We start from the raw sequence: 26,440 nt of genomic DNA, 5'->3' as shown, positions 1-26,440 counted from the left end.
ACGGTAGGACCCAAACCAAATGGATTCAAGTTACAAGAAGGAAGATCCTGAGTAAATAATGCAGAACTTTTTGACAGTAAGAGCAGTTTGATAGACTCCCTTAGGAGGTGGTGGACTCTCCTTTCTTGGAGGAATTTAAGCAGAGGTTTGATCTGTCATGGGTGCTTACTAGTTGAGATTCCTGCATTGCAGGGGGTTGGGCTAGATGAGCCTCTGGGGTCCCTTCTATGAAACTGGGAGGCAGTGCTACGGCCAGAACTGCCTGTAAATAAGAAAGCAGGCTGGAGGGAGCTGGGTAAGGGCATAGCTGTCAGCGTTTCCCTTTTAATTACCTTATTCCGAATAGGATTCCTTGCAAGAAAAGGGAAAAGTTGACAGCTATGGGTAAGGGCAGACTGCAGTTGCTGGGGCAGGGCCTCATTTGCCCTAATGAACCACCTTGTGCTGGGGGGGAAAAATAAACAGAATGGAAAAGGCAACTTTGGTTTAGAAAAAAGCTGTGACTGCTTCTTTCCCCTCCCCTCAGGGCAGCTGGATAGTGAACTGTTCCTCAGATTTCTATCCGTCCGCTGCTTCTATGGTAGCAGTTAGGAGAGGTGGGAGCTGGATGGTGACTGTTCCATCACCAAATTAGTCTAAATTGTTCATGTCCCCCCTTTCCCTGTTTTTTTCAGGAGACACTTCAGTACTAGTTGGAGTGTACGGGCCAACTGAAGTCAAGGTCAGCAAAGAGATCTACGATAAAGCTACCCTGGAAGTGCTTCTGAGGCCCAAAGTGGGTCTACCAGGTGAGAAGTATTGCAAACCGACTCATATATCCCCTTTTGGGAATTGCTTTGACCCAGGTGCTTGCCCCTAGAATTTGTATAGTCAGGGCAAAGTTGGGGCGTGCAGGCCTTCTCGCTAATGTGGGTGTTCGTTTAAATGAATAGGTGTTGCCAGTGGCGTAGCATGGGTTGTCAGCACCCGGGGCAAGGCAAGTAATTTGCGCGCCCTAACCCGTGGATTTGCGCCCCCTAACCTGTGGATTTGCGCCCCCTAACCTGTGGATTTGCGCCCCCTAACCTGTGGATTTGCGCCCCCCAACCCCCAGATGTTGCGCCTGGTGCGGCCGGGCCCCCCTGCACCCCCCGCGCTATGCCACTGGGTGTTGTGTTCTAATATAGTGGTACCTCTGGTTACGTACTTAATTCGTTCCGGAGGTCCGTTCTTAACCTGAAGCTGTTCTTAACCTGAAGCACCACTTTAGCTAATGGGGCCTCCTGCTGCCGCCGCACCACCGGAGCACGAGGGTTTCTGGGTTAGCGGACTCTGTAACCTGAAGCGTATGTAACCCGAGGTACCACTGTACTGTATTTGCATGCTGCGATTTGGGAATTTCTTTCGTGGAGGGAGTTAAAAAACAAAAGGAGGGGCTGAGTGAAGCATTTGTGGGGGGCACAGGGCTATATGGGCTCTCTATAATATTGACAGATAGGCTAGTTGTTCCCTTGCACTAACTGCATGTTCAATGAGCATGTGGAGAGACCCCCATGTTTATACCAACTCGATGCTAGGGGAGGTTCTCAGCCGATCTACGAAGGTGCTGAACGTTTGTATATTGGTATGCATGCTGAATTAATTCATTTATGAAATGCATAGCTGGTGGGGTTTGTAGCCAGTAGGCGGAGCTAGTTTGCACAGCTCTAGCATGCCCCCCCTGCCAACCTAGGAGTTCAAAAGCACGTCAAAGTGCAAGTAGATAAATAGGTACCGCTCCGGTGGGAAGGTAAACGGTGTTTCTGTGCGCTGCTCTGGTTCGCCAGAAGCGGCTTAGTCATCCTGGCCACATGACCCGGAAGCTGTAGGCCGGCTCCCTCGGCCAATAAAGCGAGATGAGCGCCGCAACACCAGAGCCGGTCACAACCGGACCTAATGGTCAGGGGTCCCTTTACCTTTACTTATGATGCCCCCCACCCCATCCCTGTTCACCTAAATAATGTATAGGCAAACTCTGGCCCTCCAGATGTTTGAGACTACAATTCCCATCATCCCTAGCTAACAGGACCAGTGGTGGTCAGGGACAATGGGAATTGTAGTCCCAAACATCGGGGGGGGGGGTTGCCTATCCCTGACCTAAATCTCCCATCATGTAAACCATCCTGGATCTGAGGACAAAGGTGGGATTGGATGGTAATTCAATTAATCACTTTTTACTGGGTTGGCACTGGGAACCAGTGTCCAGAAGGGTGGACTACAACCGATTACTCGCAGTGTCTGGGTGCAAGGTACAGTTAGCTGTATTTCTAATCCACTAAGACAGTCATAGGTGCTTGATTTCCCAGCTCTGCTGCTGAGATCCTTCAACAGAAGATGAAAGTGTTTACCTTCTGTATTCAACAAGCTACAGTGAGCCTTGGGGGTCATACACTCCCCTCTCCTCTGGTGTGACCGCAAGGAAGAGATTAGAAACTTCTGATTTCACTTGATCACAATTTAGTGATCCCTAAACCCTAAACTGTGGTTTGTTGTTGTTTAGTCGTTTAGCCGTGTCCGACTCTTCGCAACCCCCTGGACCAGAGCACGCCAGGCACTCCTGTCTTCCAGTGCCTCCCGCAGTTTGGTCAGACTCATGCTGGTAGCTTCGAGAACACTGTCCAACCATCTCGTCCTCTGCCGTCCCCTTCTCCTTGTGCCCTCCATCTTTCCCAACATCAGGGTCTTTTCCAGTGAGTCTTCTCTTCTCATGAGGTGGCCAAAGTATTGGAGCCTCACCTTCAGGATCTGTCCTTCCAGTGAGCACTCAGGGCTGATTTCCTTCAGAATGGATAGGTTTGATCTTCTTGCAGTCCATGGGACTCTCAAGAGTTTCCTCCGGCACCATAATTCAAAAGCATCAATTCTTTGGCGATCGGCCTTCTTTATGGTCCAGCTCTCACTTCCATACATCACGACTGTGGTTAAATGTCCACTATGGCATGTTTAAAGAAGCTAGCTTCATAACACCTGCTTTGAAGATGGCATGGTTCAAACCCAACTCATCATCTGCATCAATGACAGCTTGTTGGTTCAGACCAGTGGTGGGTAATCAAAATGGAAGTGAACGTTTTCTCCTTGTGGCCATGCCGGAAGGGTTTGGGGAATGCTTGGGGGAATGACTTGTTCTTGTCACAATAAACTATGCCTTAGTGTGATGTCATTGAGTTAAAACTGCTCCGCATGTCCCCTGAGTGGGACGCTCGACGTGTGTCACCTTTGTTAAATCTTCCATTATATCCATTTCCAAATGTCTCTGCATGGCAGTGTTAGCAAGTGAAAACTCAAAACTCGTCCCCGTGTTGTTCTAATTTAAATTTAGCATGTGTGCTCACCATTCATCTCCTGCCCCCACCCCCAGGAACTAGCATAATCAAAAGGTGAGATGAGCTGTTATCTTCATAACCAACTGGGCCATCTGGTATCCTGCAGTGATACCATCTGGATATCTTGTTCCCTCCACAGGGAGCTCACAAAAGAAAATTGCTGGCGTCAGAGGGAAAAAAAAGAATTTCTCCTTCCTTTTTTCCCCACCCGCTGAGACTTTCAGTGCATGTGAAACCTCCAGAGGGGGCTGGCTTTGCTGTGAATAATTAAATTAAGAAACAAAAGAATTTGTTTCCTTTTCTGTGGAAACAGAAGAGCTTTAAAAAAAGTTAAATCCTGCTGATCCTATTTGCAGACTTGACGGTATTCATGGTAAAAGAGGAAGAGAAGTGTGTCTAGACATTTGTGTGTGCCTTGAGGTCCTGCGTACTTAGGAGAGTGGCTTCTGATGTGCAAGATTTTGAGTTTCACAGAAATCTTTGTTGGGCATGAAAGGTTCTGTGGAACCTGAAAGCCTATATGGGCACATAAGAAGCTACCTTATACAGAGTCACACCACGAGGTCCATCTTGCTCAGTGTTATCTACACACTGACTGGCACCTGCTCTCTCCAGGATTTCAGACAGACAGCCTCTCCCAGACACTACCTGGAGATGCTGAACTGGGAACATTCTACATGCAAAGCAGATACTTTGCCAATGAGCTGGGGTCCTTCCCATGCTCCTGTCTTGAAACTATCCACCTTGCCAACAAGGGCCCATATAGTTCAAGCTATGGTTTCCCCAGTAGTGATGTATGGAAGTGAGAGCAGGACCATAAAGAAGGCTGATCACGGAAGAATTGATGCTTTTGAATTATGGTGCTGGAGGAGACTCTTGGGAGTCCCATGGACTGCAAGAAGATCAAACCTCTCTATTCTGAAGGACATCAGCCCCGAGTGCTCACTGGAAGGACAGATCGTGAAGCTGCGGCTCCAGTACTTTGGTGGCCACCTCATGAGAAGAGAAGACTCCCTGGAAAAGACCCTGATGTTGGGGAAGATGGAGGGCACAAGGAGAAGGGGGCAACAGAGGACGAGATGGTTGGACAGTGTTTTTGAAGCTACCAACATGAGTCTGACCAAACTGTGGGAGGCAGTGGAAGACAGAGGAGTGCCTGGCGTGCTCTGGTCCAGGGGGTCACGAAGAGTCGGACACGACTAAACGATTAAGCAGCAACAAAGCATCCCTTTGGGGTCAAGGCAGTAGCCACTAATAGAATTTGTGATGTGGACGGCTGTTTCTTCAAGTGATTTGTGTCGTACTGTAAGACCTGGGGTGGGGTGTTTGGGGTGGAATTTCCTGGATTTAACCATTTCAGGTGACAGAATGCATGTCTCAACATTTGCAGGGCTGCTTCCCACAGTGCCTAGTTAAAACTACGGAACTCACTCCCACAGGAGCCACCAATGTGGATATTTAAAAGTGGATTGGGGGAGAGGATTGGACATGGGACATAACTCTTGTCAGTGCCTGTCAGCCATAATGACTGTGCTCTGGTTCCATAGTTGGAGGCAGTAATGCATCTGAGTGCTGTTCTTTTGTTGTAGAGCATTTAGGCAGGTCACCAGCACCTGCCAGCTAAAAGAAAAGCTTTCCTACTGCGTTCTGCTGAATGTATAAGCCCCACTTAAGAGTCCCTGTTGCTCAGGGCCAATATAAACCTTAAGGCACAGTAGAACGTAGTGCTTTGGATTCCTAGCCCCATGGACGCTGGAGAATTTTCCGGCTTCCCTCAAAAATGGTGCATCATGGATAAATAGAACCTCCATATGCAGTGGCAGTCTGCCGCCGAGGCCACGTCAAGGTAAAAGGCCGTCATTTTCCATACCCTGCTTCTGCGTTGCCTAGAAACATCCAGCGAGCTGCTGTTAGGGAATTGGATGAATATTGGTCTGATCCGACAAGGCAGCTCCGGTGCTTGAGCCTCGGCAGTGTGACCTTTCAGAAGATGATTGCTTTGTGTTTCGCTGTGGCTCACCTGCAGTGCTCTTTGCTTTCCTCCCGCCCAGGTGTCTATGAGAGAAGCCGAGAGCAGATGATCAAGAAGACGTGCGAGGCAGTGGTCCTGGGAACCCTTCATCCCCGTTCCTCTATTACGGTTGTGCTTCAGGTAGTCACAGATGCCGGCTCTGTATCCTTTCTGTGTATTATTATTATTATTATTATTATTATTATTATTATTATTATTACCTGCCCTTCACCCTAAGGTCCCAAGGACAGTGATAACAGCTAGATTGCTGGCTGGGATTCCCATGAGATCACATGGAACCCCAGTTTTAAAACATATGTACCAGTTGCCGGTTCATTTCTAGGCCCAGTTCAAGGTGCTTATATTAGTGTTTAAAGCTGTAAATGACTCTGGCTCCAAATACCTGAAAAGCCACCTCCTTCCCTCTTAGGTGATGAGATCAACCATGGGGAGGCAAACTAAGGCCTGGGGGCAGGATCCGGCCCAATCTTCTAAATCCGGCCTGTGGACAGTCCGGGAATCAGCGTGTTTTTACATGAGTAGAATGTGTCCTTTTATTTAAAATGCATCTCTGGGTTACTTGTGGGGGGCATAGGAATTCGTTCACACACACCCCATCGAAATATAGCCTGGCCCCCCACATGGTCTGAGGGACAGTGGACCGGCCCCCTGCTGAAAGGGTTTGCTGACCCCTGAGATTGACAGAGAGGGCCTTTTTGATAGTTGGAGGGTGGCGCCCCCTAAGTTGTGGAACTCCCGCCCCACAGATGTGTATCTGACACCTTCAATACAGCTTTCACCAAACGCTGAAGACCCACCTCTTAGCTCTGGCCTTTAACACGGAAGACACATGTTTTCAGGACCCACCATATATCTGTGATGGCAAGTCGCTTCCAACTGTTTTAATGTTGTGTAATACTGTGCAGGATATTAATATTGTGTTGCAACTCACTTTGAGGCCTTAGACGGGGGATATAATAATAGTAAATAACCCTAACAATAGTAATTTAAAATACAACACTGAAAACGGTTTGAAGTAACCTAAAATTACCAAAATATGGTGGCTCCTAAAAATACAGTGGTACCTCGGGTTACATACACTTCAGGTTACATACACTTCAGGTTACAGACTCCGCTAATGCAGAAATAGTACCTCGGATTAAGAACTTTGCTTCAGGATGAGAACAGAAATTGTGCGGCAGCAGGAGGCCCCATTAGCTAAAGTGGTGCTTCAGGTTAAGAACAGTTTCAGGTTAAGAATGGACCTCCGGAACGAATTAAGTTCTTAACCCGAGGTACCACTGTATGCAATTCAGGTGTCAGAGGCACCTTCAGCGTTTGACCGAAACAGGATAGCGAAGGTGCTGTATCCACTTCTGTGGGAAAGAAGTTCCACAACTTAAGAGCGCATTCTCTGTGGCAACCGCAGCAAAGAGGCGAAAGTCTCTCTCATGAAAATGACCAAAGAGGCAGAATGGTGCACTTTTGCTTTGCGGTCTGTCTGTCTGTCTGTCTGTCTCTCTTTCCCACACATGCACACACACCTCTGCTCAGGCTCCCATCTGACGGTGATTAAAGGCAGACTTCGTACCAGGGCACCTTGTCAGATTGTTCTAGCAGTTACGGAGGTAATGAGTGCAAATTGCTGCGAGCGATCAGGAAGTCTTTATTGCTAAAGCATCTGAGATACAGATGGCCTCAGATGCTGGATTGTTTTTCAATCGTGGGGGTAGAGAAGCGGTTCCTGGGGAAGAAAGCCCTGAAGCCACGATTCCGGGGCAGTTGCCCTTCAACAGAGACGTGCCAATATTGCACCTCTGAGTCAAACCGGGCCAAGGTTTCCTTGAACTTGCAATTACTCTTTCTGAGACTATTCCCTTCTTGTGAGGGCTGGGGGGACCTGTAGGCCTCCAGACGTTGGACTCCCAACTTCCACCAGCCCTGCCAACAGTCAGGTACGATTGCCAACTGCACCACAATGTGATATTTGATGGACCTTCTCCTTAGTCCTGTGTCTATAAAATATGGGTTCCCCTGGGGCCTTTCCCTGCGCAAGACCTCCTCATCGTTTTTGGAAAAATGTTGTCTTCTGCTGTGTAGCATTCTGGCTAGCGAAACGGTGAAAGAGGCTTAGGGCAGGATCCAACCTCTGGCCTGCCTGAGGGGAAGGATTGTAAGGCAGTGGCAGGGACAATGCTGATTCTTTCAGCCACTCATATGTTGGAGGAAGCGTGAAGTGGTTTAAGTCCCATGCTCCTCCTTAGAAGCATTTTTCCTCTTGTGGAGGAGCCTAGCTCTTCCCCGCTGTCCGAAAGCCCTTCACCAGGTATCCAACAACATCTGGAGGGCGTCAGGTTGGCAAAGGCACCTTGCAAGGGTTTGCGCTGGTGAGGGAAATAAAAGTAAAACATGCAGGTGTTAAGGCCAGCAGGTGGCAGAAGCACTTAAAAAAAAAGAAGTACTGTATTATTGAAACACGGCTGTTTTAGGCTACGCAGCTCAGTTCTTAGGAAGCTCATTTCTCTGCAAAGGGCAGGGGTGGGCCAATTAACAATTCTGGGGCCAAAGGTTCCTCAGCATCCATAGATTCCTCCCCATTGTCCTGCAGCCATATTCATGCAAATTTCTGTAATGTCAACATCCTGGTCAGCAGGCATCCAACTTGATGGTGGCTGATGGAGCTCCCTCTTTTTCCCAAACTGCTGTATCCAAGGAAGAAAGAGATGATTTAGAAATGGAGGGAGGAATCCACCCTTCTCTTTCAGCAAGGCATTTGACGAGGTGCCCCATGATATTCTTGTAAAGAAGCTGGTAAAATGTGGTCTTGACTATGCTACCACTCGGTGGATTTGTAACTGGCTGACTGACCGAACCCAAAGGGTGCTCATCAATGGTTCCTCTTCATCCTGGAGAAGAGTGACTAGTGGGGTGCCACAGGGTTCTGTCTTGGGCCCGGTCTTATTCAACATCTTTATCAACGACTTGGATGATGGACTCAAGGGCATCCTGATCAAATCTGCAGGTGACACCAAACTGGGAGGGGTGGCTAACACCCCAGAGGACAGGATCACACTTCAAAATGACCTTGACAGATTAGAGAACTGGGCCAAAACAAACAAGATGAATTTTAACAGGGAGAAATGTAAAGTATTGCACTTGGGCAAAAAAAAATGAGAGGCACAAATACAAGATGGGTGACACCTGGCTTGAGAGCAGTACATGTGAAAAAGATCTAGGAGTCTTGGTTGACCACAAACTTGACATGAGCCAACAGTGTGACGCGGCAGCTAAAAAAGCCAATGCAATTATGGGCTGCATCAATAGGAGTATAGCATCTAGATCAAGGGAAGTAATAGTGCCACTGTATTCTGCTCTGGTCAGACCTCACCTGGAGTACTGTATCCAGTTCTGGGCACCACAGTTCAAGAAGGACACTGACAAACTGGAACGTGTCCAGAGGAGGGCAACCAAAATGGTCAAAGGCCTGGAAACGATGCCTTATGAGGAACGGCTAAGGGAGCTGGGCATGTTTAGCCTGGAGAAGAGGAGGTTAAGGGGTGATATGATAGCCGTGTTCAAATATATAAAAGGATGTCACATAGAAGAGGGAGAAAGGTTGTTTTCTGCTGCTCCAGAGAAGCGGACATGGAGCAATGGATCCAAACTACAAGAAAGAAGATTCCACCTAAACATTAGGAAGAACTTCCTGGCAGTAAGAGCTGTTCGACAGTGGAATTTGCTGCCAAGGAGTGTGGTGGATTCTCCTTCTTTGGAGGTCTTTAAGCAGAGGCTTGACAACCATATGTCAGGAGTGCTCTGATGGTGTTTCCTGCTTGGCAGGGGGTTGGACTCGATGGCCCTTGTGGTCTCTTCCAACTTTATGATTCTATTCTATGATTCTTCTTTGAAAGCCCGTTTTGAAAATGGTTGGGGTGGACAGGGGTGGGGTGGGGGTTGTGGAGAGCTGTTCAGCTTGCTTGCATGCTTCCCTGTTCCTCTTCCGCTCCACCCGTCGCATCCATCTACCCATTTTATGGATGGATTGGAGGGAGACTGAGAGTGAATAATGAGGAGGACGGTGGTCGGATCTAGCCCAGGATTGCTGGTTGCTGATCCCTGATCAAAGATGATGGTATTTTATGTGAGCAAAAGTAAATAAATATTATGATGTTGCACATTCTACCATATAATTACAAGTAATCTTTCCCCCCAGCTCAGTTTAAACAAAAATCTATAGGTCATATGTCTCAGATGCCATTAACTTAAGTGGTTCTTCGTGCTAATCTGCTTCTGGCATAATCAGGATAGTGAATGTGGACAAAAACTGCAATTAAGCAGACAATGGAAGTCATAGGGGCCAGGCAGAAACGGGTTAAGGAAGGAATGGCTTCTCTGTGCCACATTAAATCGGTTGTCTTTGCTGGATGCATCTGCCAACTGGGTTTGTGGCTGCCATTGGTGTTCAGCCTAATAGCATTCCAGCCAACCAAGAGCCATTAATAAAAGCTTGAGGGAGGGAGAGAAATATTAGCTTCTGCCAGGTGTTCTGCGGAATGGAGAAATGGGGCTGTTTTCTGGCTGATCGCAGCAATTCTTCTTGGGATGCAGGCATTTTGAATTAGGGAGCGAGTGTGGATTTTGGCCAAATGCAGGGAAATCTTTGTACCCCCCCCCAAGTCCAAAAATAAAAATAAAAATCCCTGTGGCATATATAACAGCATTTGCTTCAACACCTTTTCCTGCCTCTCATCAGCAGGGTGCTTAATCGTCTTAAACAGCTCAAACCTAGCCCACTTTAAAAATCTTGGATTTTAATTTTTGCAAAATCTTGTGACATCAATAGGATGCCCATTCTTTAGATAGTTAGATTTTAAAAAATCCAAAAGGTCCAGAAAGTTCTGTTGGAAGTAGGTTAGGGAGGGGGGGTTGCTGTGATTTGGGGGGCTGTTCTTCCCCCCACCCAAGTTTCATAATTTATATCCTGCCTTGAGAACCAGGAAGTCGTCCCAGCTCTGCAGATAAGTAAAATCCTGATCAGTAAACCTATCCGGCTGCTTGCTGCTGTGTCAGATATTTGAGGGATATCTAGGATTCAGTCTAGGATTATCAACTGCACCCCAGATATCAGTGTCCCAGGGCAGCTAGGCCACGGGGTCGTAATTGGCAGATTTCCACCCGTTTCCAAAGTGGCGCAGTTTATCTGTTTGTTTCTTCCGGTGACAAATGACAAGCGCTGCAGTTTCTGACGGAGCCTCAAATGTGGCGCGGGAGAGATAAACTCCGGGTGCCGCGGTGTTTTATCAAATCTGAATATACAGTGGCTCGGAGGGAATTAATGCAGTTTCGTTTGGAGAGCGGCGAGTACTTTCATTTCGCCTGCGCTGAGGTTGTCTGCCTGGATCCATGGCCCCTCCAGCCTGGCAGTGGTGGGGTGGAGAAACACAGGACCTTCTTCCCTGCAAACTTAATCAGGTTTCATTACCGCATTTTTTGCTCTAGAAGACTCACTTTTTCCCTCCTAAAAAGTAAGGGGAAATGTGTGTGCGTCTTATGGAGCGAATGCAGGCTGCGCAGCTATCCCAGAAGCCAGAACAGCAAGAGGGATTGCTGCTTTCACTGCGCAACGATCCCTCTTGCTGTTCTGGCTTCTGGGATTCAGAATATTTTTTTTCTTGTTTTCCTCCTCCAAAAACTAGGTGCGTCTTATAGAGCGAAAAATACGGTAATTAAGATTCCCGACTGGCTCTGTACCCTAACGTTTGAGATGGAGGCTAATTTCCTCATCACATTGGCTTTGAGAAATCCCTGGGAAGCAGGACTTGTGAGGATGGCTGACTTGCCCCGAGCCATCCTGCGACGAAGATGGAAGTTGAGTAAAGCACAGAGATGTCCGATGCTCAGTCCTTGGGGTTGCAGTAACTCTGTAGGGTATCTCTGAGGTCTCCAGAGTCTTGCCAGAAACTGCTTGCCAGTTAAAAAGGCAAAGGGACCCCTGACCATTAGGTCCAGTCGTGACCGACTCTGGGGTTGCGGCACTCATCTCGCTTTACTGGCCGAGGGAGCCGGCATACAGCTTCTGGGTCATGTGGCCAGCATGTCTAAGCCGCTTCTGGCGAACCACAGCAGTGCACGGAAATGCCATTTACCTTCCCGCCGGAGCGGTACCTATTTATCTACTTGCACTTTGACGTGCTTTCGAACTGCTAGGTGGGCAGGAGCTGGGACCGAGCAACGGGAGCTCACCCCGTCGCGGGGATTCGAACCACCGACCTTCTGATTGGCAAGCACCACCTGCGTCCCACTGCTTGCCAGTTAACCCTCTTGTAAATGTCCTGCCGCTGTTACGGAGCTGTTTCACACCTGAGAGCTAAATGAGACCGCTTGTGGGTGCAGCTTGGGAGGTGGGTCTCCTGGCACCCAGGAAGGCTGCATGGCAGGATTACATGGCAGTGCCCTCCCAGAGCCATGCACAGAGCATCCTTCCCCTGGAGTCCAAGCTCACCTCCTACCTGTTCTGATTACCTACTGAGGAACAGGGATCTTTCTAGCAGGCTTGCTGACCCTCTCCCCCTTTCCCATTCGCTGCTGTTGTTCCTACGCCCCTCTGAAAGAACAGGATGCTAGACTAGATGAGCCTTTGGTATGATCCTGCAGGGCTGTTCTTGATTTCCTAGGCCTTCTCTTGTGGTGCGTGACGGCTGCAGTTTCATGAGCCCTTCTCCGTGTGCCTCCGCCACACAAGGGTGGCAGCACGAGAAGGGGGCCTTTTCTCCGGCGGCTCCCTGTTTGTGGGATTCTCTCCCCAGGGAGTCTCACCTGGTGTCTTGCTTACGTATCTTTCAGTATCAGCTTCGTCTCCGATTTCCATATGTGCGTGTATTAAAAGTCCTCCCTGCCCTAGCGGCTAGTTCTTAGCCATGGCTGCTAAATGAATCCTCTGTGTTCAGAGACAGTTTACCTCCCCGTACCAGATGCTGAGGAAAAACCGCAGGAAAAAGCCTGTGGTGCCCGGCTTGCGGGCGTTCCCTGCGGGGCATTTGGTTGGGAGCACAGGTGGCTAATCTGTGCAGTGGCGTAGCGTGGGGGGTGCCAGGGGTGCCGGCCGCACCGGGCGCAACATCTGGGGGGGCGCGAGTCCAGAGGGAAGGGACAAGTCCCTTCCTCCGCCGGGCTCCCCGCCGCCGCCTCGCCGCGCTCCCCTCACTGCTCGCAGGAGGAGCAGCCGCTGCAGCAGCGTCAACGCCGCCGGGCACGGGCAGCCTCCGCACCCCGACGCCGTCGCCATCCCCTCGGCCCAGCCACAGGCAGCGGCTGCTTCTGCCGACGGGGAGGGAGGAGAGCTCCGAGGGGCCTCTCCGCGCCCTGCGCTCCACAAAACCCTCCGAGAGGAAGCTGGCGGGCGGGCGAGGGTCTCCCGGCGGAAGGGGGCGCCGCTGGCTCCGGCTCTCAGCGCAAGTCTCAGCCGGGGGGGGGCCAGGACGGAGCGCGGCTGGAAGCCCCCGGACCCGGCCGGGAGGAGGAGAGGCGCTCGCCAAGCCCGGAGCTGGAGCGCCTCGGAGCGCGGACTCCACCTACAGCCCAAGGAGAGGAGGGGGCGGGGAGGCGCCCGAGGGGAGGGGGCTTCGGCTGCCTCTGCTCGCGGGGGCTCCGCAAATAATAAATTTAATAAATTCCTGCTGAGCCTTAAGGGGGGGGGTCCTTGGCTCCTTCGCTCGCCCCCAGCCCCAGTGGCGTAGCGTGGGGGGTGCAGGAGGGCCGGCTGCAACATCTGGGGGGGGCGCTCGCACTTGAGTGCTAAAATCCACGGGTTAGGGGGCGCAAATTACTTGCCTTGCCCCGGGTGCTGACAACCCACTCTACGCCACTGAATCTGTGGCCCTCTGGATGCCCTTGAACTCCCAACTCCCATCATCCCTGGCAAATGGTCAGGGATAATGGGAGACCAGCAACCTCAAGGGCCACCTCTCCCCATATAAACCGTTCTGGACTCTGCATTCATCATCTGAGGCCCTTCTCCGTGTGCCTCCTCCACACGAGGGTGGCAGCACAAGAACGGGGCCTTTTCTGCAGTGGCTTCCTGTTTGTGGGATTCTCTCCCCAAGGAGGCTCGCCTGGTGCCTTCCTTACATATCTGTCAGTACCAGGCAAAAACATTCCTCTTTAACCAGGGCTTTGGCTGATTAATATTCTACAGCCTTTTACATGTTTTTTTTGGGGGGGGGGGCATTATTGTTTCCTTGTTGCAACTGTTTACTTGTGTTTTTACCTTGTATTGTGAACCGCCCTGAAATCTTGCGATGAAGGGAAGTACAGGCATACATCATGTTACGTTCGCTTCAGGTTGAGTATTTTCAGGTTGCATCCTGCGGCGACCCAGAAGTACCGGAAAGGGTTACTTCTGGGTTTTGCCGCATGCACAGATGCACAAAATGACAGCATGCGCATGTGCAGAAGTGGCAAATCGTGACCTGCGCAGAAGTGGGTTGCTTTCCTTTCAGGTTGCAAACGGGCCTCCGAAACGGATCCGGTTTTCAACCAGAGGTACCACTGTTAAGAACTTAATTCATTCTGGAGGTCCGTTCTTAACCTGAAACTGTTCTTAACCTGAAGACCACTTTAGCTAATGGGGCCTCCTGTTGCTAATGCGCTGCCGCTGCATGATTTCTGTTCTCATCCTGAAGCAAAGTTTTTAACCCGAGGTACTGTTTCTGGGTTAGCGGAGTCTGTAACCTGAAGCGTATGTAACCTGAAGCGTATGTAACCCGAGCCACCAATGTATATAAATCAAATAAATAGATATATAAGTCTGGAGGGCTGCAGGTGAGCCAACCTCGAGGTAGATCGTTGGTGTGATCCAGCACAACACTTCTGACACAGGATAGGCAATATCCCCCAGAGAGTAGGTTGGTTTGTCCCATGGCTTAATGGGACAATTCTGTGGCCTGTGCATGTGCCCTCCTTTCCCCCCCCCCACATGGCGGGTAGCTATTTCGAGAGCCCGGCCTTGCAGCTCCCTCCTTTCTCCTCCCCGAGCTCCCAGATCCGGCCTCTGATTAGACTCTTTCCTCCCAAGGCTTTTGCCATCTCAGTTAGTCAGCGCCGGATAACAAGAGCTGCCAGCCTTCGTTTCCATCTGCCACTGAGCATCCCATACGATGCCGGCTGATTAACCTGGAAATGCAGGATGCCAGGAGTGAGAGATGCTTTGGACTTCCCCCATGGCTCAGCCATTAAAAAGAAAGAAAGCAAAAACACACACAGAAAAACCACTGTTCGTTGGGGCCATACAGGGAGGATAACCTTGTGACCTTGCAGGGAGGATAATATTGCAGAAAGGCGCCCTCCATCTTTTTGCAGCCTGGATTAAGCCATCGTTTGGTTTCTAGGGGGAGGAGAAAACCAAAGGAGCTACCTAACCTAGACCCAGCTGAAAATGGGGTTGGAGAAAGGCAGGTGGGAAAGAAGATGCAGGAAGCCGATGGAACCAGTTACTGGTTGCTTGTTTTTTTTTTAAATAATAATTTTTATTAAGGATTTTACATTACAAAAAATAAAAAATAAACAGAAAAAAGAAAAAATATCCAACAAAAATTGTTAAAAACAATCAATCTTTCCATCTCCTTAATTTTCATTTTCCTTGTTTCTCGGACCTCCTCATACCACCCTTTTTTGTATTCCAAATCAAATTATTAATTCAACAATTTCTTTCCCTCTTTTTACTACCCAAATCTTATTCTTAAATTATTATAATCTTAGATTTTTACTTATATAAACCCATTTTTTCATATTCTTTTAACCCATCACAGCTAGAAATCACTTAGTTCCAATCCAACATTATTCTAAAATTCCTTAATTTTACAATATCTCTGTAAATAGTCTTTAAATTTCTTCCAATCTTCCTCCACTGACTCTTCTCCCTGGTCTCGAATCCTGCCGGTCATTTCCGCCAACCCAGTTACTGGTTGCTTGGGCCAGAATCCAGTCTGGCGCTAAGTAATATAATAATAATAATAATAATAATAATAATAATAATAATAATAATAATAATAATAATTTATTATTTATACCCTGCCCACCTGGCTGGGCTTCCCCAGCCACTCTGGACGGCTTCCAACAAAATATTAAAATACCATAATACATCTAAGGAGATCATTAGGTCAGCATGAGGATTTCAGCCTGTGCAATGGAAAATTCTCCCCCTCTGAACCTGTCCTAGGGGTTCTTCTAACCCTTCGGAGCAGATTTGGGGGGAGGAGGAAAGGCCTGTTGTGTAGGTGTATATCCTTGTGTCAGCGGGACACAGCAGGAAAATTCCTCCTGGTCTCTCTCTACCCTTTTCTGCAGCCGATAAGCCGCGTGTTGGAACCAGGTTGCAATCAGCAAGCATTTATGAAACCAAACGGGCCTTAGAGGTCACGGAATGTTTCCTACCACCCGCAAGCACACGTGTAAAGCTGAAATGTGCATCTGAGACCCTGGTTACCCTGAAACAAGGACAGAGGCGGTGGTAGGCTGTGTTTTCGTTGCTCCCACCATGCTTGACTGGGCTTGGAGAGTTTGACATTTTCTGCGTTCTTCCAAGCTGCTTCGCCTCCCTCCACCCCAACCTTGTTAGGTCCAGAAATAAGAAACTTGAATACAATCAATCAATGTGTTTGACTGGTTTATCTGTGCTTCTCTTTTTTTAAAAAAAAGATATTTATTGAAGTTTCAAAAATTATATAAAAACAAAACAATAATACAAACAAAACACAAACAAAAACAAGTATAATTTCAGTCCCTTAATTTCTTATACCTTACTTCCCTGACCTCCTCATACCTCCCCTTTCTGTATTCCAATTTCTAATTATTAGTTCAGCAAATCCTCTCCCTTAATTTTCATTTAATTTTTTAGCCTTTCTTTTCTTTTTACTTAATCATTATAGCTGAAAACCACTTAATTTCTAAACCACTGTCATTCTAACATTCATTAATTTTGCAATGTTTCCTAAGATAATCCTTAAATTTCTTCCAATCTTCTTCCACCGTCTCTCTTCCCTGGTCTCGGATTCTGCCAGTCATTTCTGCCAGTCCCATATAGTCTATCACCTTCATCTGCCATTCTTCCCAGGTGGGTAGATCTTGTGTCTTCCAATATTTGCGATGAGTATTCTTGCTGCTGTTGTAGCATACATAAAGAATGTTCTATCCTTCTTTGGCACCAATTGGCCGACCATACCCAGGAGAAAGGCCTCTGGTTTCTTCAGAAAGGTATATTTAAATACCTTTTTCATTTCTTATATATCATTTCCCAGAAAGCCTTAATCTTTGGGCATGTCCACCAAAGGTGAAAGAATGTATATCTGTGCTTCTCCATGCTGGTGGAATATCCTGTCTCAGGTTTCATAGAATTGTAGAGTTGGAAGGGACCCCTGTGGCCATCTAGTCCACCCCCCTGCAGTGCAGAAATCTCAACTAATGCATCCATAACAGATATCCACCCAACCTGTGTTTAAAAGCCTCCAAGGGAGTCCGTTCCACTGTTGAAGTGGATCCACTCCTTGGTTCTTTGATAATTGGAAGTTGCTTTCCATGAGGCCTGTGGCCTTCCTCGATTTCTTAGCAGCACCTTTCCCAACCTTTTGCCCTCCAGATGTTTGCTGGCTGGGTTAGGTAGAGTGATAGTCCAGAACATCTGGAAGGCACCCAGCTACAGAAGAAGGCTTGCCCTAGCAATTTGTGAAAAATATTTACTGCTGATACCATAATGCCATTATACAGATCTATGGTTTTAAATGCAGTGTAAGGTGGTCTCTATGGGAGTATACTGTATTTAATTATGGGGTATCAGAGTTTTTAGGGGGCTAACCAGGCTGGGATAGCAGGCTTGTTGGTTTCTGAATGTCTGATGTAGATTTTCAATTTTGTTCTTCTGTATGGGACAATGACCATAAAGATTATCGTATCGTATTGTGCAAGCGCATTTGGAATACTGTGTGCAGTTCTGGCTGCCTCGCCTCAAAATGGACACGGCAGAGTTGGAAAAGGTTCAGGAAAAAAAATCGACCGAAATGATCAAGGGGATGAAGCGACTCTCCTATGTGCAAAGGTTGTAGCATGTGGGTCTTTTCAGTTTAGAGAAAAGGCAAGTGAGAGCTGACGTGATAGAAGCTTATAAAATTATGCACAGGGTGGAGAAATAGGATACAGGAAAGCTGTTTTTCTATCTCTCTCTCCTAACACAAGGATTCGGGGACATAGAATGAAAATGAATGTTGGAAGATTCAAGGCAGACAAAAGGATACAGTGGTGCCTCGCAAGACGAAATTAATTCGTTCCGCAAGTTTTTTCTTCTTGCGAGTTTTTCGTCTTGCGAAGCACAGTTTCCCATAGGAACGCATTGAAAATCAATCAATGCGTTCCTATGGAGACCGTCCGGGGACAGAGGGGAAGCGCCGCGCGCCTTCCCCTCTGTCCCCGGACCTGTTTAAAGCAAGGGGCGGCGGGAAGAAGATCGCTTCTCCCCGTTGCCGCCCCTTGGTTCGAAAAGGGTCCGGGGACAGAGGGGAAGGCACGCTGTGCTTCCCCGCTATCCCCGGAGCTTGCGGGGCAAGCTTCGTTTTGCGAAGCAAGCCCATAGGGAAATGCGTCTTGCGAAGCGGCTAAGAAAACGAAAATCTCCTTCGTCCAGTGAGTTTTTTGTCTTCCGAGGCGTTCGTCTTGCGGGGTACCACTGTACATTCTTAACACAGCGTATCATTAAACTGTTGATCTTGCTTCCCCAGGAGGCAGTGATGGCCACGGATGTATGTGGCTTTAAAAGAGGATTGGACCGATTCAGGGTGAAGGCTGTTGATGGCTTTTGGCCATGATGGCAGTTCTCTGCTTCCGCAGCTAGAGACAGAAACACTTCTGAATACCAGTTTCTGGAAAGCAAAGGAGAGGAGGCACTTGTTTATACATAAATTTTTATTAGTTTTTTAACATATCATTTTCAACAGTAGTTAAATATACTTTTACATCTTATTAATTTTTTTTGACTTCCATCAATCCTGTCTGAAAATTTTCCAATCTAACCTCTTAGTATGCATTTCTTATCTTCCCTATTTCAAACTCATAACCAATCTCTCTCTTCTTTCTCTTCTTTGCAATATTTCATATATTTCTCCTTACAAAACTTATCATAGTCCTACTAGCGTAATTTGTTGATTACAGTTGCTCTTCTACTAATTCATATACTTCTTCCAATCTTCTGTAAATCTCTGGTCCTGCAGGTTTCAAATCCTTCCTGTCATTTTGTTCAATTCTGGATAGTCCATTAATTTCGTCTGCCATTCTTCTTTCGTCGGAATTTCTTCTTACTTCCGTTTATGGGCTAACAATACTCTTGCTGCAGATGTTGCATATAAAAACAATTTAACATCTTGCCTATTAAGGTCCTGACCTATAATACCAAGTAGAAATGCTTCTTCTTTTTTTAAAATGTATATTTCAACATCTTCTTTGTTTCATGATATATCATTTCCCAGAAGTTCTTTACTTTTTTACATTCCCACCACATTTGATAAAATGTTCCTTCTTTTTCTTTACATTTCCAACATTTATTATTGCAGAGGAGACTCTCGTGCTCAGGTCCTGCTTGCAAGTTTTCCTTAGGGGCACCTGGTTGGCCATTGTGAGAGCAAGATTCTGGACTAGATGAGCCTCTGGCCTGATCCAGCAGGCCCTTCTTACTTTCTGTGTTGTGCTGTGTTGTGTGCCATTGCAGACTTATTCCTGCCTCCTAACAGACTAGTTTTTTTTCCTTAATAAAACCTCTTCTGCTGCAGCTGCTAGCAAGCTGCTTGAATGCCACCTGCGTGGGTCTGATGGACGCAGGTCTACCCATGAAGTCCTTGTTCTGCGGAGTGACGTGTGCTTTGGACGCGGACGGCAACATCACCCTGGACCCCACAGCAAAGCAGGAAAAGGTGGGTATCCTGATGTCTCAGCAAGGGGGTGGAATGCATTTGCTCTTTCTGTGGCAGGGAGTTCCAGAGACCAACGGTGCACTGATTTGAGGAGAGGTGGGAGGAGGAAACGTGCCTTTTTGTGCCCTTCAGCTTGAAATAAAGAAGGCGAAATTTGCTGGGCTTAGTCACCTTATCGTGGCAGGATTCAGTTCAGTCTTGTAAAAAAGATGGCCCAATGCTCTCTGTGTTGGGGCTCCTGCGTTAATTGGGTAGAAGAGGAGGTTTTTGATAGATGCATCTTTTCAAGCGCCTGTTGTAGCTGTCAACTAACAGATTTGAAAATAAGGGACCAGCAGCCTCGAAAATAAGGGATCAGCAGCAATAATAATAATAATAATAATAATAATAATAATAATAATAATTATTATTATTATTATTATTATTATGAAGCTGGGCTCAGGGCGGCTAACAACAATCAAAATAATCCAACATTCTAAAAACCTTTCATTATAAAAATTAATTAAAATCAAATTGATGGCAACCATTAAGCAAAATTCTGTACAGATTGCCAGAGGAGGGGGTCAGGCTGTGCCCTGGCCAAAGGCCTGGTGGAACAGCTCCACCTTGCAGGCCCTGCGGAAAGATGTCAAGTCCCGCAGGGCCCTAGTCTCTTGTGACAGTGCGTTCCACCAGATCGGGGCCACAGCCAAAAAAGCCCTGGCTCTGGTTGAGGCCAGCCTACCCTCCCTGTGGCCTGGGATCTTCAGGATGTTTTTATTTGCAGACCGTAAGTTCTTCTGTGGGACATACCAGGAGAGGCGGTCCCGTAGGGGATTTTCAGAGCACAGGTATGTTCAACCTCTGAGCCCCTCCGAGCCAAAGGCAGAAAGCCCAGCCAGCAGCCAAACGAAGCCTCAAGCGGTGGTTCCCACAGCACAGCAACCCGGCAAAGGGGATGCAGCAAGGAAAACCACCGTCACTCTCCGCTGGGAAGCGCTGAGCAAAGGCGAGTCCCCAGGCAACGCAGCCGATTTGATCGGCACAAGGCATGCAAGCTCCGCCCCCCAGTCGTTCTTAGACTCCTTATTGGGTGAGCAACGCAGCCGAGCAACACAGCTGGAGTCTCCCTCCTCCCTGGCCGGCAGGGAGGGAGGGAGAGGAGCTGCTTCCTTTGAAACCCGGGAAATTTAAGGGACATCATCAGTAAGGGACAGCAGCGGGAGACGGTGCTGTGATAAGGGACTTTCCCGCCAAATAAGGGACGGTTGACAGCTATGGCGCCTGTATTGCTGCAGTGCAACAAGTTGCCCCTCTGAAAGATCAGGGGAAGGACGTAACCCAGTGGCAGAGCAGCTGCCTTGCAAGCAGGAGATCCCAGGATCAATCCTAGATAGGGCTGGGAGAGATTCCTGCCTGGAACTGGAGAGCTGATTCCAGCTGGTGTAGACAATACTGAGCTAGATGGACCAATGGTCTGGTTCGGTATAAGGCAGTTTCCTCTGCTCCTGAAATTGGCCTGGATGGTAGGTGGGGACTGGATGCGTGCGACTGACGCCTGGGCCACAGCATCCCTCCAGGTGAGTGCTGCCTACTAAGGTGAAGGAGGACTGTGGGCTCCCACAGGTGGGTCCAGTACTTGCGGGCAGCTGGCTCCAAGCACGTTCTGGAGATCTAGCCAGGCAGCTGGCGCCCTTGCACCCTCCCCTTTGGGGAAGAGAGTTTTGAGACTTACCTGCGTGTGTCCTGGCATAAGATTGCCTACTGCTCTGGCTGGGGCTGATGGGAACTGTAGTCCAGAACATCAGGGGAGAGGGAACCCAGTTGGGGAGAGACAGAAAAACAGAGCACCTGTGTTTCTTTGTAATAATAATAATAATAATAATAATAATAATAATAATAATAATAATTTTATTTGTATCCCGCCCTCCCTGGCCAAGGCCGAGCTCAGAGCAGCTAACATCATAAAAACAACACAATATTCATAAAAACAGACATCAATTAATTAAAATGCACCTTAAAATTAATTCAGACGAGTTAAAATCTGAGTAGGTGGCAATTATCAGGTTGGAATTGAGAGTGGATGTAGAAAGGGGGAATGCAAAAACTGCGAGAGCCAGACGTTTTGGGTTCTGGTTTCCCCACCATTAGCAGGGAGATGAGGTTAGCCGTGAAATCTCTAACCCTGGGGGCTTCTGGGGTCCCACCCACAGCTGCGGCAGGGAAAGAAGGTCCTAGGTCGTTGGGGATCTCTGGTTTTTGGCTAGGCTCCCATTCACCCAGGTTGCCTTCACGCCCCACTTGCCATCCAGCAGGCGCACAGTTGGCCCGGTGCCACGTGCCACAGAAGGGATGCAGACCTATCGTTCGCTCCTTTATCTGCTCGGGTGGGTAATTGCTTATGGTGACCTGACAGGTCAATAGCTCTCTCTCTCGCTCTCTCTGCCTCCCTGTCCCCTGCCGCTTGGCCCTCGCTGCCTTTCCTAATGGCTTTGCTCCTTTTTATCGGCCAGCGGATTCAATCCATCGCCAGCTGCCTTCTCTACCCAGGGCTCCCCTTAATCAACTGCAATTTGGCTCTGTCTGCTGCCTGCTCTCTCTTGAAAGCTTTCCCCAGAAAGATCACGGTGGGCCCCCAGTTTTTAACATAGCACGTAATTTAGTTCTGTGCATTGCCAGCCCAAAGATGGTCTGTTTGGCTTGCAGACAGTTAAGAGCAGGGAGGAGGCGTGCAGATCCAAGTACCGTAGCATTCTCTGCCTGGATGAATCATGCAAGCCATTTTTTTTAAAAAAAAACGCACCTTCCAGTTTTCTGCCGTATAACCAAAGGACATTTTCTCCATTTCTCATTCCAGTAATGCCTTGGGGGAAATTCAGAAGGTGAAGCCAATTAGGTGCAAGAATAATTTAATGAATAATTCCCAGTGTGTTTCAAATATCTTTATCAGGGGAAATTTATTCCACATTTAAATAGATGCAAAGTTGCATCTCCTTCTAGAATTTCGTTTGCAGGGGGAAGAATGTCTCCAGGCATAACTGATGACCAATCCAGTCTTGAAACTGTGCTGTGTCTCACACAGTATCTGCAGAAGATTATATTTTTATATTCTGCAGTAATCCAGAACAGCACCCTAACTTTATCCCTAGGCAAGCACTGAATGCTTGTTCTTTTTAAGGGGGGAAATCCCATCCTCTGTCACCCCAATTCTGAGGACAACCAGATAGTTAACTGACCCAGATTATGCTTTGTTATTTTCTTCACTTCTCCACCATTATATATCTGCAAACTGACTAGCGCTAAAAGTTGGTTACAAATTATAAGCAGTCACAAGAACAATTCACATAAGTAAATCAATTCAGCAGTAGAAACTAAACTGAATTAAATTGCCGAACATGTAAACACCAGCAGGAAAACAGCAAAACTTAAATAGGCCAGCGCTGATTTAATCAGCCAGATTCAGACAGCAGAACATTGAACAGAAAGCTCAAGAGAATTAAAATAGTCTTCCTAGTTGCCTTAACAGTAACAACTAAGTCACCAAGTGGACATTTTTGGGGCATTTCTGTACAGTCACAGTTGCTACCGCAGAAAATGCCGTATCTCAAAAATGGCTTGAGATTGAGAGGTGGAAAATTAAAAATTTTAAAGTCATACATTCAGTTGCCCTTCACACTTCTCAAATCTAGAGAAGCACCTTTGATGCTGATCCAATCAGGTGGGGAATTTTCATACGCTTGAAGGGTCAAGGGAGAGGGAAAAGCAACAACCAGCTAATACACCTTTTTTTTTGAAAGCCTTGTACAGCTCTTCAGTAATGGAGTAATTGGGCCAGTTGCCAATTCAGACCGAGCTGTATTTCAGCCAGTGAATCTTGGAGACTAGACTTTTGCAATCACACACAGAGGTTGTTGTTGTTGTAGGTAAGAAAATAATTAAGTTGTTTATGGGATAGAAAAGTTCCTAGTTCTAGTCTAACCAGTCTAGAGAATAGCAAGGCAGACATGTTTGCTCCTTTGTCCTCTCAGAGGATAGTTAAAAGAGGACCCCTCATCTTGCGGTCTGAAAGAGGAGGAGGAAGTTGTGAAACAGGATGCAACCTAAGACATAATCGGTCTGGTTAGAGTGTGGTGCTGACAACGCCAAGGTTGCAGGTTCGAACCCCATAAGGGATAGCTACATATTCCTACGTTGCAGGGGGCTGGACCTTCCAACCTGTGATTCTATGAAATGAACAACAAAGAGAGAGAGAGAGAGAGAGAGAGAGAGAGAGAGAGAGAGAGAGAGAGAATATGGTCAGCTCAAGAGGTTAAAGATATAGGGATGGTCTAGCAATCAGAAGGTCCTTAATGCTCTCTTCCAACCCCCAAGCTTCCAACACAAAGTCCCTCCTGAGTTACAATACTGTATTTCGTTGTTATTATTTTTAACAAGGCTCTTTCAAAAAAGAAAAGAAAAGAAATATCTCGGGAAATGTGCAGGTAGGATTTGGTGCAACTGCTTCCAAAGACATAGTAATTATGCCAGTTTAAAGTGCCTGCAATTAGGTTCTGGATGTTGTACAGCTATTCCTTACCCTCTCAGATTCCTTAACCACAAAAGGGGGGGCCCTGACCCCAATTTACCACCTTCTAGAGCTGGTTATGGGTTACGGTAAAGGTAAAGGGACCCCTGACCATTAGGTCCAGTCGTGGCCAACTCTGGGGTTGCGGCTCTCATCTTGCTTTATTGGCTGAGGGATCCGGCATACAGCTTCTGGGTCATGTGGCCAGCAGGACTAAGCCGCTTCTGGCGAACCAGAGCAGCACACGGAAACGCCATTCACCTTCCCGCTGGAGCGGTACCTATTTATCTACTTGCACACTTTGATGTGCTTTCGAACTCTAGGTTGGCAGGAGCAGGGACCGAGCAATGGCAGTTCACCTGGTCGTGGGGATTCAAACCACTGACCTTCTGATCAGCAAGTCCTAGGCTCTGTGATTTAACCCACAGCACCACCCGGGTATATTGTGGCTCTTATCACATCTGACCGCTGGCCATGTAGGCAAAGACCGCTGGTCCCGCAATACTTGGAGAGTCAATTGGGTTTACCCATCCTGGCTTACAGCCTCTGGGTCTTGATTGTATATCTGCAAACCTCAGGGCCTTGTTTTCTTCTTGCAGGAAGCCCAGTCGGTTCTGACGTTTGCCATTGACAGCACTGAGAAGAAGGTGCTGATGTCGAGCACAAAGGGGATGTGTTCAGTGGAGCAGGTGAGTCTATAATGGCCTGGCCCGGACCAGGTGCATTGAACCTCAACGAGTTCAGATTCCACACCAAAGATTTTCTGTGTATTTACTTATGGCATCTGTTTGTCAGAGTCCACTTTGAATCTTTCAGGAGCATTCACTGCAGTTGCAAACACACAAGGAACAATTTAAGCAGGATACATGTGTATTTGCTGCCCACCTATGAATGTCAGTGCTGGAAATCGCAGGTGGGCAGAAAATAATTTAAGAAGTGTGTTGATAAGCTGGAACATGGCTAGGCAAACCTAGGGCCCGGCGGCTGGATCTGGCCCAGTCGCCTTCTAAATCCAGCCCGCAGACGCTCCAGGAATCAGCGTGTTTTTACACGAGTAGAATGTGTCCTTTTATTTAAAATGCATCTCTGGGTTATTTGTGGGGCATAGGAATTTGTGCGTTTTTTTCTTCCAAAATATAGTTTGGCCCCGCACAAGGTCTGAGGGACAGTGGACTGGCCCCCTGTTGAAAACGTTTGCTGACCCCTGAGCTGGAAGGTGTGCAGAGGAGGGCAACCAAGATGGTTGTTGTTGTTTAGTCGTTTAGTCATGTCTGACTCTTCGTGACCCCCTGGAACAGAGCATGCCAGGCCCTCCTGTCTTCCACTGCCTCCCGCAATTTGGTCAAACTCATGCTGGCAGCTTCGAGAACACTGTCCCACCATCTTGTCCTCTATCGTCCCCTTCTCCTTGTGCCCTCCATCTTTCCCAGCACCAGGGTCTTTTCCAGGGAGTCTTCTCTTCTCATGAGGTGGCCAAAGTAGGGGTCTGGAAACTAAGCCTTACAAAGAGCACTTGAAGAAGCTGGGTATGTTTAGCCTGGAAAAGAGGAGACTGAGAGGAGATATGACAGCCATCTTCAAATATCTTAAGGGCTGTCAGATGGAAGAAGGAGCATGCTTGTTTTCTCCTGCTCTGGATGGTAGGACTCATGTAGGCTTCAAGTTGCAAGAAGGGAGATTCTGGCTAAACATCAGGACACTAAGAGCTGTCCGACAATGGAACAGTCTCCCTCGGGAAGTGATGGACTCTCCTTCATTGGAGGTTTTTAAGTAGAAGTTGGATGGCCATCTGTCATGGATTATTTAGTTGAGATTCCTGCATTGGGAATTTTCTTGGGGGTCCCTCTATGATTCTTTGACCTGCTTTCGGGCATCTGATTGGCTACTGTGAGACCAAGATGCTAGCCCATCCTTTAAGGGCCTGGCCTGGGCTCTTCTTAACATCCTTCTGAAAGCAACAGCTTGACTGATTTGCCCTCAGTTAATAAAAGCAAAGGGACGCGAGTGGTGCTGTGGGTTAAACCACAGAGCCTAGGGCTTGCCGATCAGAAGGTCGGCGGTTCGAATCCTCGCAACGGGGTGAGCTCCTGTTGCTCAGTCCTCCTCCTGCCAACCTAGCAGTACGAAAGCACATCAAAGTGCAAGTAGATAAATGGGTACCGCTCCGGCGGGAAGGTAAACAGCGTTTCCGTGCGCTGCTCTGGTTCGCCAGAAGCGGCTTAGTCCTGCTGGCCACATGATCCGGAAGTTGTACGCCGGCTCCCTCGGCCAATAAAGCGAGATGAGCGCCACAACCCCAGAGTTGGCCATGACTGGACCTAACGGTCAGGGGTCCCTTTACCTTTTAATAAAAGTAATAAAAGTAAAGCAAAACCCCGAAGTAAATAATAGGAGTTGTAGTTCAAAGCAGAGGATTCAGGTTGAGGGAGGAGGCTGCCTTTAAACTTTTAAGGCTGGTCCTCCAGGACAATAAGTTGCTTCTCTGGGCTGCAGACAATCAGGCTTTCTGTGCAGAATTGCTTTGCCGAGGCTTTCAGGTGACCTCTCTGCTGTAAACGGCTTCTCACTCCCATTCCCATTCGTTCTTGGTTCAGAG

The 26,440-nt window shown here is 47.9% G+C and overlaps 1 protein-coding gene and 1 long non-coding RNA gene across 2 annotated transcripts in view; both read left to right on the top strand.

Annotated features, from left to right (window-relative positions):
• The window catches only part of LOC309376249, a 319,563-nt gene that overhangs the window by 16,964 nt on the left and 276,159 nt on the right, over nt 1–26,440 (top strand). The window lies entirely within an intron of this gene.
• EXOSC5 (exosome component 5) overlaps nt 1–26,440 on the top strand; it is a 45,624-nt gene that overhangs the window by 2,073 nt on the left and 17,111 nt on the right. Inside the window, exons 2-5 of the mRNA XM_081922384.1 lie at nt 675–788; nt 5,393–5,514; nt 19,161–19,301; nt 24,444–24,533. Of these exons, the coding sequence (XP_081778510.1) occupies nt 675–788; nt 5,393–5,514; nt 19,161–19,301; nt 24,444–24,533 (467 nt within the window). The remainder of the gene's footprint in view (nt 1–674; nt 789–5,392; nt 5,515–19,160; nt 19,302–24,443; nt 24,534–26,440) is intronic.

The sequence above is a fragment of the Podarcis melisellensis genome (assembly GCF_964234715.1).
Source record: "Podarcis melisellensis genome assembly, chromosome: 8".
Taxonomy (NCBI): domain Eukaryota; kingdom Metazoa; phylum Chordata; class Lepidosauria; order Squamata; family Lacertidae; genus Podarcis; species Podarcis melisellensis.
Note: the sequence above shows the minus strand (reverse complement) of the source record. Positions and strands in the feature narration are given on the sequence as shown.